At 44.4% G+C, this 22,630-nt stretch overlaps 1 protein-coding gene across 3 annotated transcripts in view; it reads left to right on the plus strand.

Moving 5' to 3' along the window:
• COL8A2 (collagen type VIII alpha 2 chain) overlaps positions 1–22,630 on the plus strand; it is a 425,675-nt gene that overhangs the window by 311,147 nt on the left and 91,898 nt on the right. For all 3 annotated transcript variants that reach the window (XM_069756856.1, XM_069756855.1, XM_069756857.1), the window contains one exon: positions 9,742–9,916. In XM_069756856.1, the coding sequence (XP_069612957.1) occupies positions 9,754–9,916 (163 nt within the window). In that variant the 5' untranslated portion in view covers positions 9,742–9,753. The remainder of the gene's footprint in view (positions 1–9,741; positions 9,917–22,630) is intronic.

The raw sequence follows: 22,630 nt of genomic DNA on the forward strand, positions 1-22,630 counted from the left end.
TGTATTGAATACATCACCACTTTTGTAAGTATGCCTGGCCATTCCAGCAGCTTTATTTTCTTTCCCTGAAACCAAATGACAGTTTCCTTGGCTGTGTGTTTGGGATCAATGTCTTGTTCAAATGTTGACTCTCGTTTCATCTTCATCATCCTGGCAAATTTTGTTCAAGAATGTTTTGCTACATTTGTGTCACGAGGGTGTCACATCCTCCTGAAAGGCCTGGAGTTAGACGGTCACGTCAGGTAATGAATCGCAGGTCTTCTTTAGAGATGGTGTGATTTGTGTCCAATATTAAATGGATTTAGTTTCCTCTGGTGCTGAAGAGGTTAACGACCCTTTCTATGCTGTTCAGAAACATTCAGCTCCATTTCTGTTGCTTCTGATCTGGTCATTACCTCTTCCTATAAAAACTAGTCAGACCTTCTTGTCACCTCACCACCAGTGAAAGATTTGTCTTCCTGGGCTGTGTGCTAAAGTGGCTGGAGTGGAGTTGTTGTAGTGATCTGTAGTTTGCTGTAGTATGTGTGTGTGTTTAGCTCCTGGTCCCTGTTCCCATTTAGTTTATTCCTGCTGTCCCTATCCTCCTCCCTATTGTTGGTTAGTGCTTATGTATGATAGAGGTTTTCTGTCATCCCTGTTTTGTCTTAGTGTCTTGTCCAACTTACATTTCTGTCCCATGAATCAAGGGGTGGGAAAGGAGACAGATCAGGGTTTAAAAGGAGCATAATATGGTCAGAGACTCGGGCCTACCTACCTTCAAGAGTACCCTTGGGACAGGGATAGATAGGGTCCCAGTTCCAGGGACAGTTTGAGGCCCCCCCATTATATCTTATCAAAGACCGCCACAGGGTGACAATTGGTCCATTTCTGATATATGTTGAAAAACTGCCCCACACCATGATGCTTCCACCTCCAAAATTCACTGTTGATATTGTGTTTTGAGGGTGATATGCAGTGCCTTTTGGTATCCAAACATGGTGTGTATTATGGAATCCAGAGATCAATTTTGAGCTCATCTGACCATCTCCCTGTGTTTCACATGTGTTCGTAAATGTTGTTGAGCAAACTTTGTAAGTGCTTGAACATGCTTTTTGTTCAGCAATGTAGTCTTGAGGGGTGAGCGTGCATATGTAAGATAGCAGGTATGGAGGATGCAGTAACAGACTGTACACAGACCAATGGTGGTAGGGATGTATTAACCAACAGAAACTCTACCCAGGGAGAAAATGGAGGGACAATATTCCCTAATTCAGTAAATGGCTAAAGGTGTCAAATTAAAGAAACAAGGACAAATAAAACAGACAATTCAATTAATAATAACTTATCACTTAGACGCCAGTAACGGTCGAACTCCTATCTGTGACTGGGACTGCTTAGATTGCGTCGCAGTGGGAGTTTGTCATAGTCCTGAGAAAGATGGGGTAATATCTCCTGACATTGGTGATGTCCTCTCATGGTCCTGACGATGGCGGTGACTCCTCGGGATCCTGACGTGGGTCTTGGGTCCAGTAGATGAGGCGATGAAGGGGGAAACATCATTATCCTCAGCGGGTAGTGTCCCAACACTACGGAGACCTGCAGCACTACCTAAACACAGTTCACAATGGACAGCCCAGTTCGCTATGTCGTTTTGTTGCATTCCTAAGTCCCGTTCACAGACCTTGTTTCTCACGGTCAGTGCTGTCAGTGGGGGCGGCTGTGGCAGCGGTCTCAGCGAGGGCAGCGATGTCAGCGGGTCCAAGCGCTTTTCTGTCCCAGGCTCAGCTCCACTCTGCCCTGTCGCCTCACAGCTGATTTTACCCCACAGGCGTCTCGTGTGCTTGACGTTCCCGCCCAAACTGTTTGAATCCACGCATTCGAATGTTCTCTCAGCTTGATCACGCACCCTTTTCTCAAGTACCAGGAGCAGTCCCGCACTTTAAGCTTTCCCCTTTAATTTAGGTGACAACCCCGATGGTTCTGGACTTGTTACTGAGGAGACATGCCTAATTGGTTCTTACCCTTACACATACAGGCCATGGAGGTTGAGTGCATTTCTTATTGTTTTATTTTAAATAATTGTACCTGCTGATTCCAGGTCTTTTTGTAGCTCTCCACAAGTGGTCCTTGTCTCTTGGACAACTCTTCTAATAATTCTTTTCACTCTGACATCTTGCAAGGAGCACCAGGTCATGGCCTGTTTGTGGTGAAATTATGTTATTTGAACTTCCAAATTATGTCCCCCAACAGTGCTCACTGGAACCTTCAGTAGTTTAGAAATTCTTCTGTAACCAATCCCATCAGGATATTTTGCAACATCATGAGTAGTGTTGAGCCACCTCCCTAGTGTTCGGGTTCGGTTCGGTTCGTTGAACAGGGAGATGTTCGCTGAACTGTTCGTCGAACGTTTGACGAACACCGTCGAACCCCATTGAAACCAATGGCAGGCAAACACAAACACATACAAACACATGGAAAACACATAGAAAACACCTTAAAAGGTGTCCAAAGGCTGACAAACTGCTCAGAAGACACAACAAACATGGAAAAGTCACAACTACATATAGTCATGCGAAAAGAAAAAAGGTAGAGGAGTAAAAGGAGGAGGAGACACAGATATAGGCATCTAAAATCAAGAAAGGCTGGAGTAAAAATCTAAACTCACTCTACCAACACCCAGACGTCTTGACAAAAAAAATTAAAAAATAAATATCTTTAGGTAGAATGGTGGTGGGTCCATTCAGATCACTTTCCTTAGAAGACGTAGTAGTACCCCCGTTGGGAGATGTGCCAAAAAATGAACCCAATACATTCAGACTAATCCACCATTTGTCATATCCAAGGGGCAGGTCAGTAAATGACAAAATCGATGCGGAACCAAGTATAGTACTATGTACTGTACCTCCTTTGACGAGGCAATCAGGAGGGTCAAGAAGTTGGTAAGGGGCACCCTAATGGAGGTCAGCGTTATTTCAGCACAGATCTATCCCCCCCCCGCCCATTATACACTTAATCAGTCTATTAATAATGATAAACAGTTTTAATGTGCAAATCAAGCGAGGCTTTTGCTGAACGAACAGTTATCGAACAGAAACTCGAACAGCCGAATTTTAAGCAAATTGTTCGGGTTCGTCGAACAACTCGAACACCACCCAAAACAGCTCGAATTTGAGATTGGTGAACAATTCGACTCAAACACCGCTCATCTCTAATCATGAGATGTTTCTTGTGTGCACTTTAGTAATGAGACACCTTTTTATAGGCCATCAGTTGAACCATTTATTTTTGTTACTAAGTGACAGGATTGCTTTCTAATTGCTTATACTTTTCAGCAAATGTCATGACTTTCCATGGATTTTTGCACCTCTCTTTCATCATGTGTTCAATACTTTTTCCCTATGTGATTTGTCATTGTTACACATAACTGAATTTATGGACACCTATGGTTTGATTTATTTGCCTGTGTGGATTGGATGGGTTGTTTCTGACATCTGCTGAGAATTTCATGTCAATAGCAACTTTAAAAATATATTTACTTACAGAATTGGTTACATGTTCAATATTTATTTCACTCACTATATATATATAGAGAGAGAGAGAGAGAGGAACAGTGCTGTGCAATAGTATGAAGTAGGTGTGGGAAACATGCTGCAAAGTAAGAATGTTTTAAAAACTAGAAAAGTTTTGAATTAGTAACAAAATGCAAAGTGAATAACCAAAACAAAAACCTAAATCAAATCAATATTTCTTGTGACCACCCTTTGCCTTTGAATCAATATTAAAGCATCTATTCTTCTAGGTACACGTTCACACACCTAAGAGAACTCAGCAGTGAGGTTGTTCCAAACATCTTGGAAAACTAGCCACAGATCATTGTGGATGAAGGCTTACACAAATCATTCTGTCTACTTATGTAATCACAGACAGACTCCATGTTGTTGAGATCAGGAATCTGAGGTGCCATATCATCACTTACAGGACTCTTTGCTTTTCTTTTTGCAGAAGAGAGTTCTTAATGAGATTGGCTGTATGACTGGCGTCATTCTCCTTCTGAAGAATAAATTTGAGCCAGTCAGATGCTCAGTGACGTATCTAGGGGGGGGCAGCCGGGGCATTTGCCCCGGGCGCAGCTGGCAGGGGGGCGCAGTCGGGCCACCTAACGTGGCGGTCCGTAGTGTCTCCCCCAGCAGCTGCATTCTGCCGCCCCCCGGACTGGGAGTCAGCTGTTCTCTGTGCCGACTGTCAAGCTGACAGCCGGCACAGAGAAGCTGCAGCGCACCGGCTCCCAGTATTCAGTTGTACTCGTATCTTAGACACGAGTACAATTGAAGATCTGACTGCAGGGCAGCGTCTAAACTGGAGTTGATTTCTTGAGGGGGAGGAGTCGATTGCAGGAAGCTGCTGGTGGAGAAGAGAAGCCGGAAATGAGGAGCTGCAGCATGGAGCCGTGCGAAGAGAGGACCAAGGGGCTGCAGCATGGAGCCATGTGAGGAGAGGAGCTGCACCATGGTGGACCCAGGGTACAAGGAAATGAGGACGCATTTGGAATAGGGGCTGATGAGACGCTGTGTGGGGAATGGGGAGATGATGAGACGCTGTGTGGGGAATGGGGAGATGATGAGGAGCTGTCTGGGGAATAGGGGCTGATGAGACGCTGTGTGGGGAATGGGGGGCTGATGAGACGCTGTGTGGGGAATGGGGGCTGATGAGACGCTGTGTGGGGAATGGGGGCTGATGAGACGCTGTGTGGGGAATAGGGGGCTGATGAGACGCTGTGTGGGGAATGGGGGGCTGATGAGACGCTGTGTGGGGAATGGGGGGCTGATGAGACGCTGTGTGGGGAATGGGGGCTGATGAGACGCTGTGTGGGGAATGGGGGGCTGATGAGACGCTGTGTGGGGAATGGGGGGCTGATGAGACGCTGTGTGGGGAATGGGGGCTGATGAGACGCTGTGTGGGGAATGGGGGGCTGATGAGACGCTGTGTGGGGAATGGGGGGCTGATGAGATGCTGTGTGGGGAATGGGGAGATGATGAGATGCTGTGTGGGGAATAGGGGGATGATGAGGAGCTGTCTGGGGAATAGGGGCTGATGAGACGCTGTGTGGGGAATAGGGGAATGATGAGGAGCTGTCTGGGGAATGGGGGCTGATGAGACGCTGTGTGGGGAATGGGGGGCTGATGAGACGCTGTGTGGGGAATGGGGGGCTGATGAGACGCTGTGTGGGGAATGGGGAGATGATGAGATGCTGTGTGGGGAATGGGGAGATGATGAGATGCTGTGTGGGGAATAGGGGGATGATGAGGAGCTGTCTGGGGAATAGGGGCTGATGAGACGCTGTGTGGGGAATGGGGGGCTGATGAGACGCTGTGTGGGGAATGGGGAGATGATGAGATGCTGTGTGGGGAATAGGGGGATGAAGAGACGCTGTGTGGGGAATAGGGAGATGATGAGACCCTGTGTGGGGAATGGGGGCTGATGAGACACTGTGTGGGGAATGGGGAGATGATGAGATGCTGTGTGGGGAATGGGGAGATGATGAGATGCTGTGTGGGGAATAGGGGGATGAAGAGACGCTGTGTGGGGAATAGGGAGATGATGAGACCCTGTGTGGGGAATGGGGGCTGATGAGACACTGTGTGGGGAATGGGGGGCTGATGAGACACTGTGTGGGGAATGGGGGGCTGATGAGACGCTGTGTGGGGAATGGGGAGATGATGAGATGCTGTGTGGGGAATGGGGAGATGATGAGATGCTGTGTGGGGAATAGGGGGATGATGAGGAGCTGTCTGGGGAATAGGGGCTGATGAGACGCTGTGTGGGGAATGGGGGGCTGATGAGACGCTGTGTGGGGAATGGGGAGATGATGAGATGCTGTGTGGGGAATAGGGGGATGAAGAGACGCTGTGTGGGGAATAGGGAGATGATGAGACCCTGTGTGGGGAATGGGGGCTGATGAGACACTGTGTGGGGAATGGGGAGATGATGAGATGCTGTGTGGGGAATGGGGAGATGATGAGATGCTGTGTGGGGAATAGGGGGATGAAGAGACGCTGTGTGGGGAATAGGGAGATGATGAGACCCTGTGTGGGGAATGGGGGCTGATGAGACACTGTGTGGGGAATGGGGGGCTGATGAGACGCTGTGTGGGGAATGGGGGGCTGATGAGACGCTGTGTGGGGAATGGGGAGATGATGAGATGCTGTGTGGGGAATGGGGAGATGATGAGACCCTGTGTGGGGAATAGGGGGATGATGAGGAGCTGTGTGGGGAATGGGGGGAATGATGAGGAGCTGTGTGGGGAATGGGGGATTTATTGTGCGGGGGAGATTTGGAGAGGAGATGGGGGGATTTAAGGACACAAAATGAAGAGCAAAGGGGGAGATGGGGGGCATATATGAGGAAACAGTACAGGGGAATGGGTTGGCATGTATGAGGAAACAGTATTGGGGAACGAGGGCAGACTTCTGAGTTCTCACAGTGCGCACTGCACACTGTCAGAATTCTCTCATGCTGGCGATTTACATACATGCGGTCACATGCTGACTAGACATGTGTGGCCTCACTCAATGAAAATTAACTGAGCGAGGTCAGACACGTCTAGTCGGAATGTGGCCAGAAGTATACAAATCACATACTTGTGCTGACATGACTGTCCACAGGCAAGGGAGAATCCTAAAAATGTGCAGCACATTAGTTGTGAGAATTCAGAAGCCTGCGATGTCAGGATTCAGCTCTGCAGGTTCCAGTAGTCATCACATGGACACTTCTCTCATATGCGACTTTCATACTTACGGTCCTGTGACAACGAGCTTCTCTTCTGCTTCTCCGTTTTTCACTGAATATTGAGAGCATTAGGGAGAGGAGCTTGAAGGTACATGACTAAGTGTGAAAATCGCATATGTCCTGGGGGGGGGGGGGGAGGGCGCCAAAATGAATTCTTGCCCCGGGTGCCAGAAGCCCTAGATACGCCTCTGCAGATGCTTCTTTGATGCTATTGCATGAAGGATAATTATCTGCCTGTATTTCTCAGCACTGAAAATTCCAAGAAGTGAGAAAGATTGAGGACTGTACGCGCAGTGCACAGTGGTACGGCAAAGAATCATAGTCAGGGTTGCCAACCATCCACAAATTCCAGGACAGTCAGCAAAAATAGAGCCTTCTTTTTACCTTTCAGTAGGAAAAATGTACGACCTCCGCAATTTTTTTTCAAGCTGAAGAAACTTATACTTATTATTTTGATTGTAATTATCATCATTTCACAGTGGATGCAGCTGATGTCTTCATATCAGATTTATAGGCTGTAGACATGTATCACTTTTAATCATTATCATGTATCATAGTTTTCCAATGTGTCCGTAAAAATGTTTGCCTGTCCGTGATTTTTTGGTAAGCTGTCCAGAAAAAATAAAATGTCGAGTTGGCAACCCTCAATGTAGTGCAGCAGACGAAAGTCATTTATGCTTACTTCTCTTGGGAAAATGTCCAGGAGTGCCATGAGCTTAGAACTGGCAGCAAACAGTGGGACACAGCTACATCCAATGTTCGGAGAAGTCTGGCCAATAGTGGTTTTCATGGAAGAATTGTAGCCAAAACTCCAAACCTTTGGAGTGAAAACAAGGCCAATTGAGTTAACTATACATGAAAACATAGGAACTGGGGGAGAGAAAATTTGTATCTGGTGCATTGGGCTCCTAAGTCAAAATCTAAAATAAAGTGACAAGAAAATTTTTTTGCACCCGTGGTCAAAATTACTGTTATTGTGAACAGTTAAGCAAGTTGAAGATGAAATGATGTCTAAAAAAGGCCTACAGTTAAAGATAACACATTTGCTTTCTATTTTAGGCAAACAAAAATATCTTTTGCAACTTTTTACATTTTAATGGACCAATGAAAAAAGTTTGGGCACCCTTGGAGATTTATGTGCTCAGATAACTTTGACCAAGGTTTCAGACCTTAATTAGCCTGCTGGGTTATGGCTTGTTCAATATCATTGTTAATAGGAAAGGCCAGGTGATGAAAATTTCACAGCTTTAGAAAAACACAGTGTCTTCTAGCCTTGTGCCAAATAAGAGCAGCCATGGGTTCTTCTAAGCTGCTATCTAGCACTGTGAAAATGATAATTGTGAAGGCTCACAAAGCAGGAGAAGCTGTAAGATAAAGTATTTTCAAGTTGCTCTTTCCTCAGTTCTAAATGTAATTAAAGAATTATTGTTATTATACATTTTTAGAGCGCCATTTATTCCATGGCGCTTTACATGTGAATACGAGGCAAATATAGACAAATACATTAAACATGAGCAGATAACAGGCACACGGGTACATAAGGAGGGATGACCCTGCCCGCGAGGGCTCACAGTCTGCAGGGGATGGGTGATGAAACACTAGGAGACAATAAACAGGAACCGTGGAGGTTAAGATAAGGTCTGGAAGACCAAGCAACATTTCAGTGACAGCTGCTCATAGGATTGCTAGAGAGACAAATCAGAACCCCCACTTGACTTCAAAAGACCATCAGAAAGATTTAGCAGACACTGGAGTTGTAGTATATTGTTCTACTGTTCAGAGACACCTGCAAAAATATGGCCTTCATGGAAGAGTCATCAAAAGAAAGGCTCTCCTGCATCTTCACTATAAAATTCAGTGTCAGAAGTATGTAAAAGAAAACCTAAACAATCATGATGCATTTGGGAACAAGCCTGTGGTCCAATGAGGTTCACATAGAACTCTTTCGCCACAATGATCAAATGTATGTGTGGAGAAAAAAGGGCACAGAATTTCAGGAAAAGAACATCTTGCAAACTGTTAAGCATAGGAGGTGGATCAATCATGCATTGGGGTTGTATTGCTGCTGATGGCACGATGAACATTTCCCAGGCAGAGGGAAGAATGGATTCAATGAAAATTCAACAAGTTTTTGATGGAAACATAACACCATCTGTAAAAAAAACTGAAGTTGAAAAGATGATGACATCTACAAATGAATTATGATCCTAAACACACTTCAAAATCCTCAATAAACCACCTCAAAGGGCGCAAGGGGAAGGTTTTACAATGGCCCTCACAGTCCCCTGATCTGTACATCGATCTGTTGTTAGTTTTCCAAGATGTTTGGAACAATTCTCCCTGTCGAGTTTGTTCAAAAACTGTGTAAGTGTATGTAGAAGAATTGATGCTGTTTTGAAGGCAAATGGTGGTCACACTAAGTATTGATTGGATTCCATTTCTCTTTTGCTCACTCACTGTGCAATTTGTTAATTGAGAAAATTAAGCAATTTGGATTTCTATTTTTGCAAGCAAGACCCCATTAAATTTTTCACTCTTTGTTTCATTGCAGCCAATTGGGAAATTTTTTTTAAAAAGTTCATTTTTTCACATTAATGTACACTCTGCACCCCATCTTGACTGAAAAAAAGCAGAAATTTAGAAATTTTTGCAAATTTAATAAAAAAGGAAAACTGAAATATCACATGGTCATAAGTTTTCAGACCCTTTGCTCAGACACTCATATTTAGGTCACATGCTGTCCATTTCCTTGTGATACTCCTTGAGATGGTTCTACACCATTATTGGAGGCCAACTGTGTTTAATTATTTCGCTGTGCTTTTATTGTTTGTTTAGGGCTCTACTTAATTACTGGTGGAGACTTTTGTAAGTTGGTCAGTGAGAGATAAGCGTTTTAAATTAAGAAAAGGTTACATAATATGTAAAAATGTATCTTACTATCATGAATTTCCTAAACTCTTGAATTCCATTTCATAGAGTGAAGTAAAGATGTCCCTGGGACGTGGCACTTTATTCCTTTTGGTGGCTGCAATGGGATCTGTATCTGGAGGTGGGCCTGCAGGAGGACAATATCCTCAAATGAAATACGTAAATCCAATGATGAAAGGCCCTTTGGGGCCACCATTTAGAGAAGGAAAGGGGCAATATTTAGGTAAGAGTTTTCTCAATTTCTTTGTCTAGAAAAATGCGTATAGTTTTAATTTTCAGTTTATGATAACCATTATCATTTATTCACATAATACAATGGAATCACTTGATAAGCTATAGGAGGTATTTTTATGGTCTGTCGCTTATTCCATAACAATGTAGGGGAGCACCAAAACGAGATCAAATAAATGATTTAATAGTTGTTGGCGATCACTCATTTGACCAACAGTTATAATCCACTGATTTTGAGGGAAAACTAAAACTTCGCCTCTTTTCACCTTCCTGACTAGGCCAATTTTTACAATTCTGACCACTGTCACTTTATGAGGTCATAAATCTGGAACGCTTCAATGGATCCCACTTATTCTGACATTTTTTCTCATTAAATATTGTACTTCATGATGGTGTTAAAATTTGTTCGGTATGACTTGCGTTTATTTGTGAAAAAAACAGAAATTTGGCAAAAATTTTGAAAATTTCGCAATTTTCAAATATGAATTTTTGCCAATAAATCAGAGAGTCGAATCGCACAAAATAGTGAATATATAACATTTCCCACATGTCTTCTTTACACCAGCACAATTTTTGAAACATAATTTTTTGTGAGGAAGTTATAAGGGTTAAAAGTTGACCCAAAAGTGAGACCATTCTAAAAACTTTGTTGTGTAACATCTGCTGAGTTTACCGATACCCCATATGTTGTTGAAAACGACTTTTGAGGCACAGTGCAAAGCTCAAAAGGGAAGAATCAGCATAGTGCAGATTTTGCTGCACTTGTTTGAGGGTGCCATGTTACATTAGCAGAGCCCGTGAGGTGCCAACACAGCATACACCCCCATACGTGACCCCATTTTGCAAACTAACCTTCTAAATTAATTAATCTAGGGGTGCAGTGATCATATTGACACCACAGGTGTGTCACAGACTTAAGCCCTTTACCCCCAAGGGTAGTTTGCATGTTAATGACAAGGCCAATTTTTACAATTCTGCCCACTGTCCATTTATGAGGTTATAACTCTGGAACGCTTCCATGGATCCTGGTGAGTTTGACACTGTTTTCTCAAGACATTGTACTTCATGATAGTTTTGACATTTCTTTGATATGACTTTATTTGTGAAAAAAGTGGAAATTTGGCAAAAATTTTGAAAATTTCGCAATTTTCTAACTTTGAATCACACAGATATGGCCCCCAAAAAATACTTAAGTAACATTTCGTACATGTCTACTTTACATCAGCACAATTTTGGAACCAAATTTTTTTTGTTAGGGAGTTATAAGGGTTAAAAGTTGACCAGCGATTTCTCATATTTACAACACCATTTTTTTATGGGCCACTTCACATTTGAAGTCACTTTGAGGGGTCTAAGTGATAGAAAAGACCCAAAAGTGACACCATTCTAAAAACTGCACGACTCAAGGTGCTCAAACCCACATTCAAGAAGGTGCTTCACAGGAATTTTTGGAATATTTAAAAAAAAAATGAACATTTAACTTTTTTTCACAAAAAAATTATTTCAGATCCAAATTTTTTTTATTTTCCCAAGGGTAACAGGAGAAATTGGACCAGAAAAGTTATTGTGCAATTCGTCCTGAGTATGCAGATACCATATATGTGGGGAGGAACCACTGTTTGGGTGCATGGCAGAGATTGGAAGGGAAGGAGCGTCGTTTGACTTTTCAATACAAAATTGGCTGGAATTGAGATCGGACGCCATGTCACGTTTAGCCCCTGATGTACCTAAACAGTAGAAACCCCCCCACAAATGACACCATTTTGGAAAGTAGACCCCCTAAGGAACTTATCTAGATGTGTGTTGAGCACTTTGAACCCCCAATTGTTTAATTAAAGTTTATAATGTAGAGCCGTGAAAATAAAAAAATCTTTTGTTTTTCACATAAATTATTTTTTAGCCCCAATTTTGTATTTTCACAAGGGTAGCAGGAGAAATTGGACCCCAAAAGTTGTTGGGTAATTTGTCCTGAGAATGCGGACCCCCCATATGTGGGACAAAACTACTGTTTGGGCACACGTCGGGCTTGGAAGTAGTAGGGGCGTTTTGGAATGCATACTTTGATGTAATGGTCTGCGGGCGTGATGTTGTGTTTGCAGAGCCACTAATGTGCCTAAACAGTAGAAACCCCCCACAAGTGATGCCATTTTGGAAACTAGACACCCCTAACTTGTCTAGATGTGTTGTGAGAACTTTGAATCCCCAAGTGTTTCACTAAAGTTTAACGCAGAGCCGTGAAAATATAAAATCATTTTTTTCCACCACAAAAATGATTTTTTTTGTCCAATTTGTTCTGAGTACATTGATACCCCATATGTGGGGGTATACCACTGTTTGGGCACACCGCAGAGCTCGGAAGGGAAGGAGCAATGTTTTACTTTTTCAACGCAGAATTGGCTGGAATTGATATTGGAGGCCATGTCGCATTTGGAGAGCCCCTGATGTGCCTAAACAGTGGAAACCCCCAATTCTAACTCCAACCCTAACCCCAACACACCCCTAACCCTAATCCCAACCCTAATCATAGCCCTAACCACACCCCTAACTCTGACACACCCCTAATCCTAATCCCAACCCTAACTCTATTCCCAACCGTAAACGTAATCCCAACCCTAACCCTAATCCAAACCCTAACCCTAGCCCCAACCCTTACTCTAACTTTAGCCCCAACCCTAACCCTAACTTTAGCCCCAACCCTAACCTTAACTTTAAAACCCCAACCCTAACCCCAACTTTATCCCCTACCCTAACACTAACCCTAATGGGAAAATGGAAATACATACTTTTTTTATTTTATATATTTTCCCTAACTAAGGGGGTTTTTATGTTTGGCAGCTGTCTCACGCTAAAAGACGCTTTTTATTTAAAAAAAATAGTGTTTGCACCACCACATTTGAGAGCTATAATTTTTCCATATTTTGGCCCAGAGTAATGCGGGGTCTTGTTTTTTGCAGGACGAGTTGATGTGTTCATTGGTACCATTGTCGGGCACATGACATTTTTTTTATCACTTTTATTACGATTTTTGGGATGCAGAATGAACAAAAACCAGCAATTTATGAATTTCGTTTGGGTGGGGCGTTTATACCATTCCGCGTGTGGTAAAATTGATAAGGCAGTTTTATTCTTAAGGTCAGTAAGATGACAGCGATACCTCATTTAGATTGTTTTATGTTTTGGCGCTTTTATACAATAAAAACTATTTTATATCAAAAGTAATTGTTTTTGCATCACTTTATTCTGAGAGGTATAACTTTTTTATTTTTTGCTCATGACGCTGTATGGCAGCTCATTTTTTGCAGAACAAGATGACTTTTTCAGCGGTACCATGTTTATTTATATACGTCTTTTGGATCACGTGTTATTTCACTTTTTGTTCGGTGGTATGCTGATAAAGCATTGTTGTTTGTCTCGTTTTTTATTTTTTTTTATGGTGTTCACTGAAGGGGTTAACAAGTGGGATAGTTTTATAGGTCGGGTCGTTACAGACGCAGTGATACTAAATATGTGTACTTTTATTGTTTTTTTATTTACATAAAGAAATGTATTTATTTAAACATTTTTTTTTCTTTATTTAGGAATTTAAAAAAATATATTTTTATACAGTATAATGTTGTTTTTTAATCTTTTTACATTGTCACAGGGTGGGAAATCACTGTATATAGTCAGATTGCTGATCTGACACTTCGTACAGCACTGTGTCAGGTCAGCGATCTGACAGGCAGTGAAGGAGGCTTCTCAGGTCCTGCTCTCAGCAGGCACTGAGCTAGCCACCTCACAACAATCACATCGCGCTGTTCTGAGTGTCTCAGGGAAGCACGCAGGGAGCCCCCTCCCTGTGCGATGCTTCTCTATACCACCAGAACGCTGCAATCTTGTTTGATCAAAGTGTTCTGGGGGTTAAAGTGCCGGGAACGGTCCGTGACTGCTCCTGACACTTAGTATATATTCAGCTGACACCCGGCCGCAATCGGCCGCGCTCCCCCGTGAGAGCGGCTGATCGCATGTGACGTACTAATCCGTCCAGGGGAATTAGGACAGAATAGTACATCAGATGGCAGAAAGGGGTTAAGCTATTGGGCAGTGAAGAAAAATTAATTCATATTTTTACCACCAATATTGTGGGTTTGCCCCAAGTATTACATTTTTGTACTAGGAAATGGGTAAAAATGGCAGCAAAATGTGTCCTACAATTTCTACGGAATGTGGGAATACCCCATATGTGGCTGTAGAGTACTACTTAGCAATACGGATAGAATCAGGAGGGGCAGAGAGCTATTTGCCTCCTAGAATGCAGATTTTCCTAAAATAGTTTGCGAATTCCATATAAAGTGCCCCTAAGTGATAGAAAAGCAGAATCCCCCTCAAGTGACCCCATTTTGGAAATCATAACCCTTTGGGAATTTATCTAGATATGTAGTGACGATTTTGACTCCATGGGTGTCTTCCAGAAACAGGAAGCAGTGGATGTTGCTGTCGTAGTGACCAGTACATTATGCACAGCTCATGCTTCTGAAGCCACGCACCTGTAAGTTAGGCGGGCACTCATCACTACAGAAATGCCAAACAAGTGGGCGCTAAATGTGGTTTAGGCACACTGGGGCTCAGAAGGGAGGTTTGGGCATTTGGCTTTGGGAGGGGAGAATTTGCTGAATTTCTTTTGGGGGAGCGAGGAGCCATTTTTCTTTTCCAGAGCCTTTGTGCTATCGGTAACATGGAAGCCCCCTATATTTCTGTTAACAGATTACAGACCTGAGTGAGGGCTTGCTTTTTTTTTGGATTGAGTTGAAGGTTTTATTGGGAACTTTTTACATAACCTTTATCATCACATTTATCCAGTGCCCTATGCTAAGCACTTACATCAGGGCTCCATCTAAATCACTGAGTGACATGACAGATGATGGGCCCATTCACTTTAATGTGACAGCAGAGTTACTCTGGGCTCCGTCTGGCCTCTGTGCAGCCGTGCTCTTCTTTTCAGAAGTGCACAACAGTGTGGCACTTTTATGCAATCCCAAAAAGACAGACACTGTCAGATCACTGGTCCTATGGCGTCCACAGTCGCTCCATCTGCCTCATTATAGGGAATCTTACTCTGAGGGTTCTGTCTAAATCACGTATTTCGGAGATTTATACAGAAACCCTAGTGTAAGTGCTTAGCGTAGAGCGCAGGATAAATGTGCGCCGAGCCTTACTGCAGTCTTTGCAATAGCATGTGAAGAATTGGTTTTATTTTTTACGCCGTTCCTCGTGCAGTAAAAGTGATTAGGCGACTTTATTCTTCGAGTTGGTGCAATTACAGTGATACCAGATTTATAACAGGGTTTTTATGTTTCACTGCTGTCACACACTAAAAGACATCTTCGTCGCTATTTCAAAACTGTGCAGAAGGGTGCTGATCTGAGACCACTCCTGCAGCGTGATTTGCCAAACATCTGGAGCTCGTTGGCCCAGGCTATACGTCATAACTTATTGCACCAGGGCTCATCGGTGCTGCCACAGTCGCTGCAACATGTGCAGAGTTGAATTCCACCGTGTGGGCACATCGCATTTCATCCGGTGAACTGGCAGGCCCAACGACTTCTGTAGAGATGTAAGTTGTTGAGATGCGGAATGCGAACGGCGGAAGTGAGCACACAGCGACCGTGCCCTCTGCAGAAGCCCATATAGTCCGGGATAGTGGGATAAAAATTGCTGGACAACCAGGTTCAAAATGTGAGCCATACAAGGCACGTGTGTGACATTGCCCCGGCGAAGGGCCGCACCCAGGTTTGCAGCATTGTCACACACGGCCTTCCCTGCTGCAGATTCAGTCGAGACAACCATTGATGGAACTCGGTCTCCAGAGCTGACCACAACTCCTCAGCTGTGTCTCACATTTTCCAGTCAGACATTTCAAGGTAAACACCGCCTGATGCCGTTGAGCAGCGGTGACAGCATAGCAAGGAGGTATGCAGGATTCCTTCTGAGCAGTTAGAACGAGGGTAGCATTACCAGACAGGCTTTGGGTGCATGTGGAGGACCGAGAGGGGGTTGAGGAGGCAGAAGCAGTGGAGACTTATGGGAAAATATTCTGAAAAGTTCCCAGGCTCGAGTTCATATGAGTTCATCCAGCAGAGGGCGCATGACCGCGACTCGAGGTAACTACAGTACATTCCCCTGCATTCCATTCATTCACCAAGTTTTACAGTCAGGAGCACAGCTGCATTAGCAGAGCTCCTGGGTATAAAATGATTTAACCCCTTCAGATGGATTTACAGCGTTGGACAAGACTGTAACGACGGAAGGTATGGAATATTGTTGTTTGTTTTTTTAACTTTGTTTCAGGTGACAAGGGTCTTCAGGTGGATTAAGAGTATAATAAAATATTAAAACACCCTGTGTCTTTATTTCATTAAAATAATTTTTAATAATGTGTGTGTTTTATTAACCATTTCGTACTATTGGATTAATAATGGATAGGTGTCATAATTGACACCTCTCCATTATTAACCTGGGTTAATGTCACCTTACAATAGCAAGGTGACATTAACCCTTCATTACCCCCATATCCCACTGCTACAGGGGAGTGGGAAGAGAGAGGCTAAGTGCCAGAATAGGCACATCTTACAGATGTGCCTTTTCTGGGGTGGCTGGGGGCAGATGTTTTTAGCCGGGGGGGCCAATAACCATGGTCCCTCTCTAGGCTATTAATATCTGCCCTCAGTCACTGGCTTTCCCACTCTGGCGGAGAAAATTGCGCGGGAGCCCACACCAATTTTGTCCGGGATTTAACCCTTTAATTTAATAGCTAGAGACCCCAAATTTGACACAAAGACACTTCTTACATTACTAAAGAGGAATATGTAACAAAAGAAGGGATATGAGATGGTTTACTGCATGTAAACCATGTCTCATATCCTGTCGGGTTTGTGAAGGAGATAGGAAAAGCCTGCAATTGAATTACCGAATTTTCTGCTATCTAGCGCTGAATTATATATATATATATACCGGTATATATATATATACATATATATATATATGTGTGTGTGTGTCTCACTGACATATATATATATACCTATACTATGTGTACACATTTATTCTACCTATTCTATTCTGTCAGTGTGATTTTACTGTACGCCGCGCTAAATTGCCGGCTTTTCTATAGAACACAGCTGCGTATTTCTCGCAAGTCACACGCATGGTCCGTGTGTAATCCCCATAGACTTTCATTGGCGAATTTTTTGCGCAATACGCTGACAAATGCAGCATGCTGCGATTTTCTACGCCTATAACATACCGTTTATTACAGATGCGTAATATACGGCAGATAGGAGCTGCCCCATAGAGAATCATTTGGCCGTGTGCAATGCGTATTTTCTGGACGTATTTTCTGCGCTCATACGTCCGTAAAACTCGCTAGTGTGATGCCGGTCTTAGACTGTGTAGCGCCAACAGCAGCAGCGGTGCCATCTAACATTAAGTTGCAGCAGTGAGGAAATGGGGAAAATGGTTGGTTCTTATAGGGCAAGGACATGTGACATACACAGCCAATGACACATGCCCTTGCTTGTGTGCATCACATGCATATTGCTGTATGTGTGCACTGCTGATAGGCTGAGAGACTGCACCGCCCCACTGTAAATGCGGGAAAGAAAAAAAAATGGAGATCGGCATTATTTCAGCACAGATCTGTCTCCCCGCCCATTATACACTGAAACAGTCTATTAACAATGATAAACAATTTTAATGTGAAAATCAAGGTAGGCTTTTGGTGAACGAACAGTTATCCAACAGAAACTCGAACAGCCGAATTTTAAGCAAATTGTTTGAGTTCGTAGAACGACTCGAACACCGCCCAAAACAGCTCAAATTTGAAATTGGCAAACAGTTCGACTCGAACACCGCTCATCTCTTAAAATAACCAATAAATTTTGTTCATCTTCACAATTGTGTTCCACTTGTTGTTGATTCTTCACCAAAAATTTACATTTGGTGTCTTGATGTTTGAAGCATGATATGTAGGAAAAGGTTGAAAAGTTAGAAGGAGCCGAACACTTTCAAAAGGCACTGTACATAGAGATGCATTGTGTATTTTAATGTATTTCTATGGTCCTTGTATGCTGAGGTGAAGAAAAAGTCAGATTTTTTTTGTTCCTATAAAACTGCTAAAAATAATAAAATGCAGTTCACAATTTTTTTTTTGCGAATCTCCCCTGTAATGGAACGGACAATCCTCAAGATTACAGGTAGGAGCTTAAACAATTGAGCCACAAGTTCTGGCCATGTAATGACTCAAGGAGAATTTTGACCTTTATTGCAGGCTCTAACTCCACAAACAAATTGTACTGATACATTTTACACTGCAGTGTATTTCTATATATTTGTATTCTAGAAGGAGAATGAAAGAGATTTTTTCATCCTATAAAATTACTAAAAATAATGAAAAACTTAAAATATTATCATATTAATGGGCTTTTAAAAAAAAAAAAATAATGAACATCACAAATCAGCAAATAACCAACATATTTGGTGTCCCAGTAATCGTAATAACCCGCACATCACAGCGATGAAATTATTTATGGGGATCAGTAAATGACGTTAAAAAAAAATGGCGTGATATGTTTTCTCTGTTAAACCCATAAAAAATGTAATGAAAATGTAACGCTAAGGCCGTGTTCACATATAGTGTAAATGCTGCTTTTTTTCGACATTTTTTTCTGTCAGGTGTCTTCACTAGGGTTGAGCGATTTTTACTTTTATAGGATCGGGTCGGGTTTCACGAAACCCGACTTTTTCAAAAGTCGGGTCGAGTGAAATCGGCCGATCCTATAAAAAAGTCGGTGTCGGGATCGGCCGAAACACGAAACCCAATGCAGTGCGGCGCGTCCGAGGGTGAGTATATTCCTATTAGGTATATACGCACCCTCGGACGCGCCCTGCTTCTTTCCGGTAGCCTTCCTTCCTAAGAATCAGCGCTTGAAGGACCATCGGTGACGTCGCGGCTTGTGATTGGTCGCGCGAGCGGTCACATGGGCGGTCGCGCGACCAATCACAAGCCGCGACGTCATCTAAGGCGCTTCACGCGCTGATTCTAAGGAAGGAAGGCTGCCGGTTAGTACCAGGGCGCGTCAGAGGGTGAGTATAGCAATATTTTTTATTTTAATTCTTTATTTTACACTTAAATATGGATTCTGATACCGATTTCCGATATTGCAAACATATCGGAACTCGGTATCGGAATTCCGATACCAGATTCAGAAGATCGCCGACCTCATGGCAGACCCCACACAGGGGTCGGGTTTCATGAAACCCGACTTTGCCAAAAGTCGGCGACTTCTGAAAATGGCCGACCCGTTTCGCTCAACCCTAGTCATCACCACACAACGTAAAAACAATCTTCTCTGATTATTATGTGTTTCCTCCATTTCTTTTATGCATTTTCTCTTTTTTGATGCGATTTTGGTGCCGATGTGAATCCGTTTTTTAACACTTCTTTAATAGTTTAGAAAATCTTTGATTCTGTGCTAAAGAATGCAACAGCGTTTTTTTTCTTCATGCGTTATTTTTCAGAAGAAGCCTATAGAGAAAAAATGCACCAAAACTGCGTTCGGCAGCGTCTTTAAACGCACTGTGGGTGGAGATTTCATGGAATCACATCCACTTTGCGTAGACATTTACATTGTGTTCACATGTAGCATAAATGCTGCTTTTTTTGCTGTTTTTAACTGTTCAAGCAAAGTGGATGTGATTTCGTGAAAACCGCTTCTGCTGTGCGTCTAAGGCTATATTCACACTTTGCGGATTTTGCTGCGGATCCGCAGCGGATTTGACCGCTGCGGATCCGCAGCAGTTTCCCATGAGTTTACATTACAATGTAAACCTATGGGAAACAAAAAACGCTGTGCACATGCTGCAGAAAAATCCGCGCGGAAACGCTGCGGATTACATTCCGCAGCATGTCACTTCTTTTCTGCGGATTTTCACCTGCTCCAATAGAAAACTGCAGTTGAAAATCCGCAGAAGAAAATGCAGTAAAAACCACGATAAATCCGCAGTAAAAACCGCAATGGGTTTTCACTGCGGATTTTGCAATTCCGCTGCGGAAAAATCCGCAGTGGAATCTGCAAAGTGTGCACATAGCCTTAAGATGCTGCCGATCTACAGTTGTGGTGCTTTTTTTCCTATGAAGACGTTTATGTGGAGCTAAAAAAAAAAACTCATGTAAAAAACTTCAGTTACTTTTTTAAATGCAGAATCAAAGCTTTTCTGTACTATAAAAAGCACTTCACATCTGCACAAAAACACATCAAATAAGGGGAAAAGGCATAAAAAATACAATAACCAGAGAAGATTGTTATTGTGTAGTTTGGTGCAGACATCTGCAGAAAATAACAAACACGGTATTTATGCAACGTGTGAACATGACCTTACAGACACCAAAAAGCCAGATATCCTATAGTGAAGCTACATAAAGATGACAAAGTTCTGATGGCTCCGATCGTGAGTGAAGGAACAAAAAATAAATCTACAGGTCCAAACTAGAGGAAACCAGGATGCACAGATGATGTCCCGTCTGCCCTGGCTAATCAAAAGCTGCGTCAGGGATGTCACAAGGAAAGAGATTCTCAGTCTCTCGTCCGGCCACCAGGTACAACTGATCTGAACTCTGGACCGCAGCCCTGTGAATCTATCCCAGATACAGCGGACAATATTGGATTTGGGTCTACGTCCTGTACTCTCAGTAGTCTGATGAATGTCCCTCACTGCCACCGCCCCACTGACCAGTAGTCTGTGGAATGTCCCTCACTGCCACCGCCTCTTTGACCAGTGGTCTGTGGAATGTCCCTCACTGCCACCGCCTCTCTGACCAGTGGACTGTGGAATGTCCCTCATTGCCATCGCCCATCTGACCAGTAGTCTGTGGAATGTCCCTCACTGCCACCGCCCCTCTGACCAGTAGTCTGTGGAATGTCCCTCACTGCCACTGCCCCTCTGACCAGTAGTCTGTGGAATGTCCCTCACTGCCACTGCCCCTCTGACCAGTAGTCTGTGGAATGTCCCTCAATGCCACTGCCCCTCTGACCAGTAGTCTGTGGAAAGCTCCCTCACTGCCACCACCCCTCTGACCAGTGGTCTGTGGAATGTCCCTCACTGCCACCGCTCATCTGACCAGTAGTCTGTGGAATGTCCCTCACTGCCACTGCCCCTCTGACCAGTAGTCTGTGGAATGTCCCTCAATGCCACCACCCCTCTGACCAGTGGTCTGTGGAATGTCCCTCACTGCCACCGCTCATCTGACCAGTAGTCTGTGGAATGTCCCTAACTGCCACTGCCCCTCTGACCAGTAGTCTGTGGAATGTCCCTCACTGCCACTGCCCCTCTGACCAGTAGTCTGTGGAATGTCCCTCACTGCCACCACCCCTCTGACCAGTGGTCTGTGGAATGTCCCTCACTGCCACTGCCCCTCTGACCAGAAGTCTGTGGAATGTCCCTCACTGCCACCACCCCTCAGACCAGTAGTCTGTGGATTGTCCCTCACTGCCACCGCCCCTCTGACCAGTAGTCTGTGGAATGTCCCTCACTGCCACCACCCCTCAGACCAGTAGTCTGTGGAATGTCCCTCACTGCCACCGCTCCTCTGACCAGTAGTCTGTGGAATGTCCCTCACTGCCACCACCCCTCAGACCAGTAGACTGAGGAATGTCCCTCACTGCCACTGCCCTTCTGACCAGAAGTCTGTGGAATGTCCCTCACTGCCACCACCCCTCAGACCAGTAGTCTGTGGAATGTCCCTCACTGCCACCACCCCTCAGACCAGTAGTCTGTGGAATGTCCCTCACTGCCACTGCCCCACTGACCAGTAGACTGTGGAATGTCACTCACTGCCACTGCCCCACTGACCAGTAGACTGAGGAATGTCCCTCACTGCCACTGCCCTTCTGACCAGAAGTCTGTGGAATGTCCCTCACTGCCACCACCCCTCAGACCAGTAGTCTGTGGAATGTCCCTCACTGCCACCACCCCTCAGACCAGTAGTCTGTGGAATGTCCCTCACTGCCACTGCCCCACTGACCAGTAAACTGTGGAATGTCACTCACTGCCACTGCCCCACTGACCAGTAGACTGAGGAATGTCCCTCACTGCCACTGCCCTTCTGACCAGAAGTCTGTGGAATGTCCCTCACTGCCACCACCCCTCAGACCAGTAGTCTGTGGAATGTCCCTCACTGCCACCACCCCTCAGACCAGTAGTCTGTGGAATGTCCCTCACTGCCACTGCCCCACTGACCAGTAGTCTGTGGAATGTCCCTCACTGCCACCGCCCCACTGACCAGTAGTCTGTGGAATGTCCCTCACTGCCACTGCCCCTCTGACCAGAAGTCTGTGGAATGTCCCTCACTGCCACCACCCCTCAGACCAGTAGTCTGTGGAATGTCCCTCACTGCCACCGCTCCTCTGACCAGTAGTCTGTGGAATGTCCCTCACTGCCACCACCCCTCAGACCAGTAGACTGAGGAATGTCCCTCACTGCCACTGCCCTTCTGACCAGAAGTCTGTGGAATGTCCCTCACTGCCACCACCCCTCAGACCAGTAGTCTGTGGAATGTCCCTCACTGCCACCACCCCTCAGACCAGTAGTCTGTGGAATGTCCCTCACTGCCACTGCCCCACTGACCAGTAGACTGTGGAATGTCCCTCACTGCCACCACCCCACTGACCAGTAG

This window comes from Ranitomeya imitator, chromosome 3 (assembly GCF_032444005.1).
Source record: "Ranitomeya imitator isolate aRanImi1 chromosome 3, aRanImi1.pri, whole genome shotgun sequence".
In the NCBI taxonomy this organism is placed as follows: domain Eukaryota; kingdom Metazoa; phylum Chordata; class Amphibia; order Anura; family Dendrobatidae; genus Ranitomeya; species Ranitomeya imitator.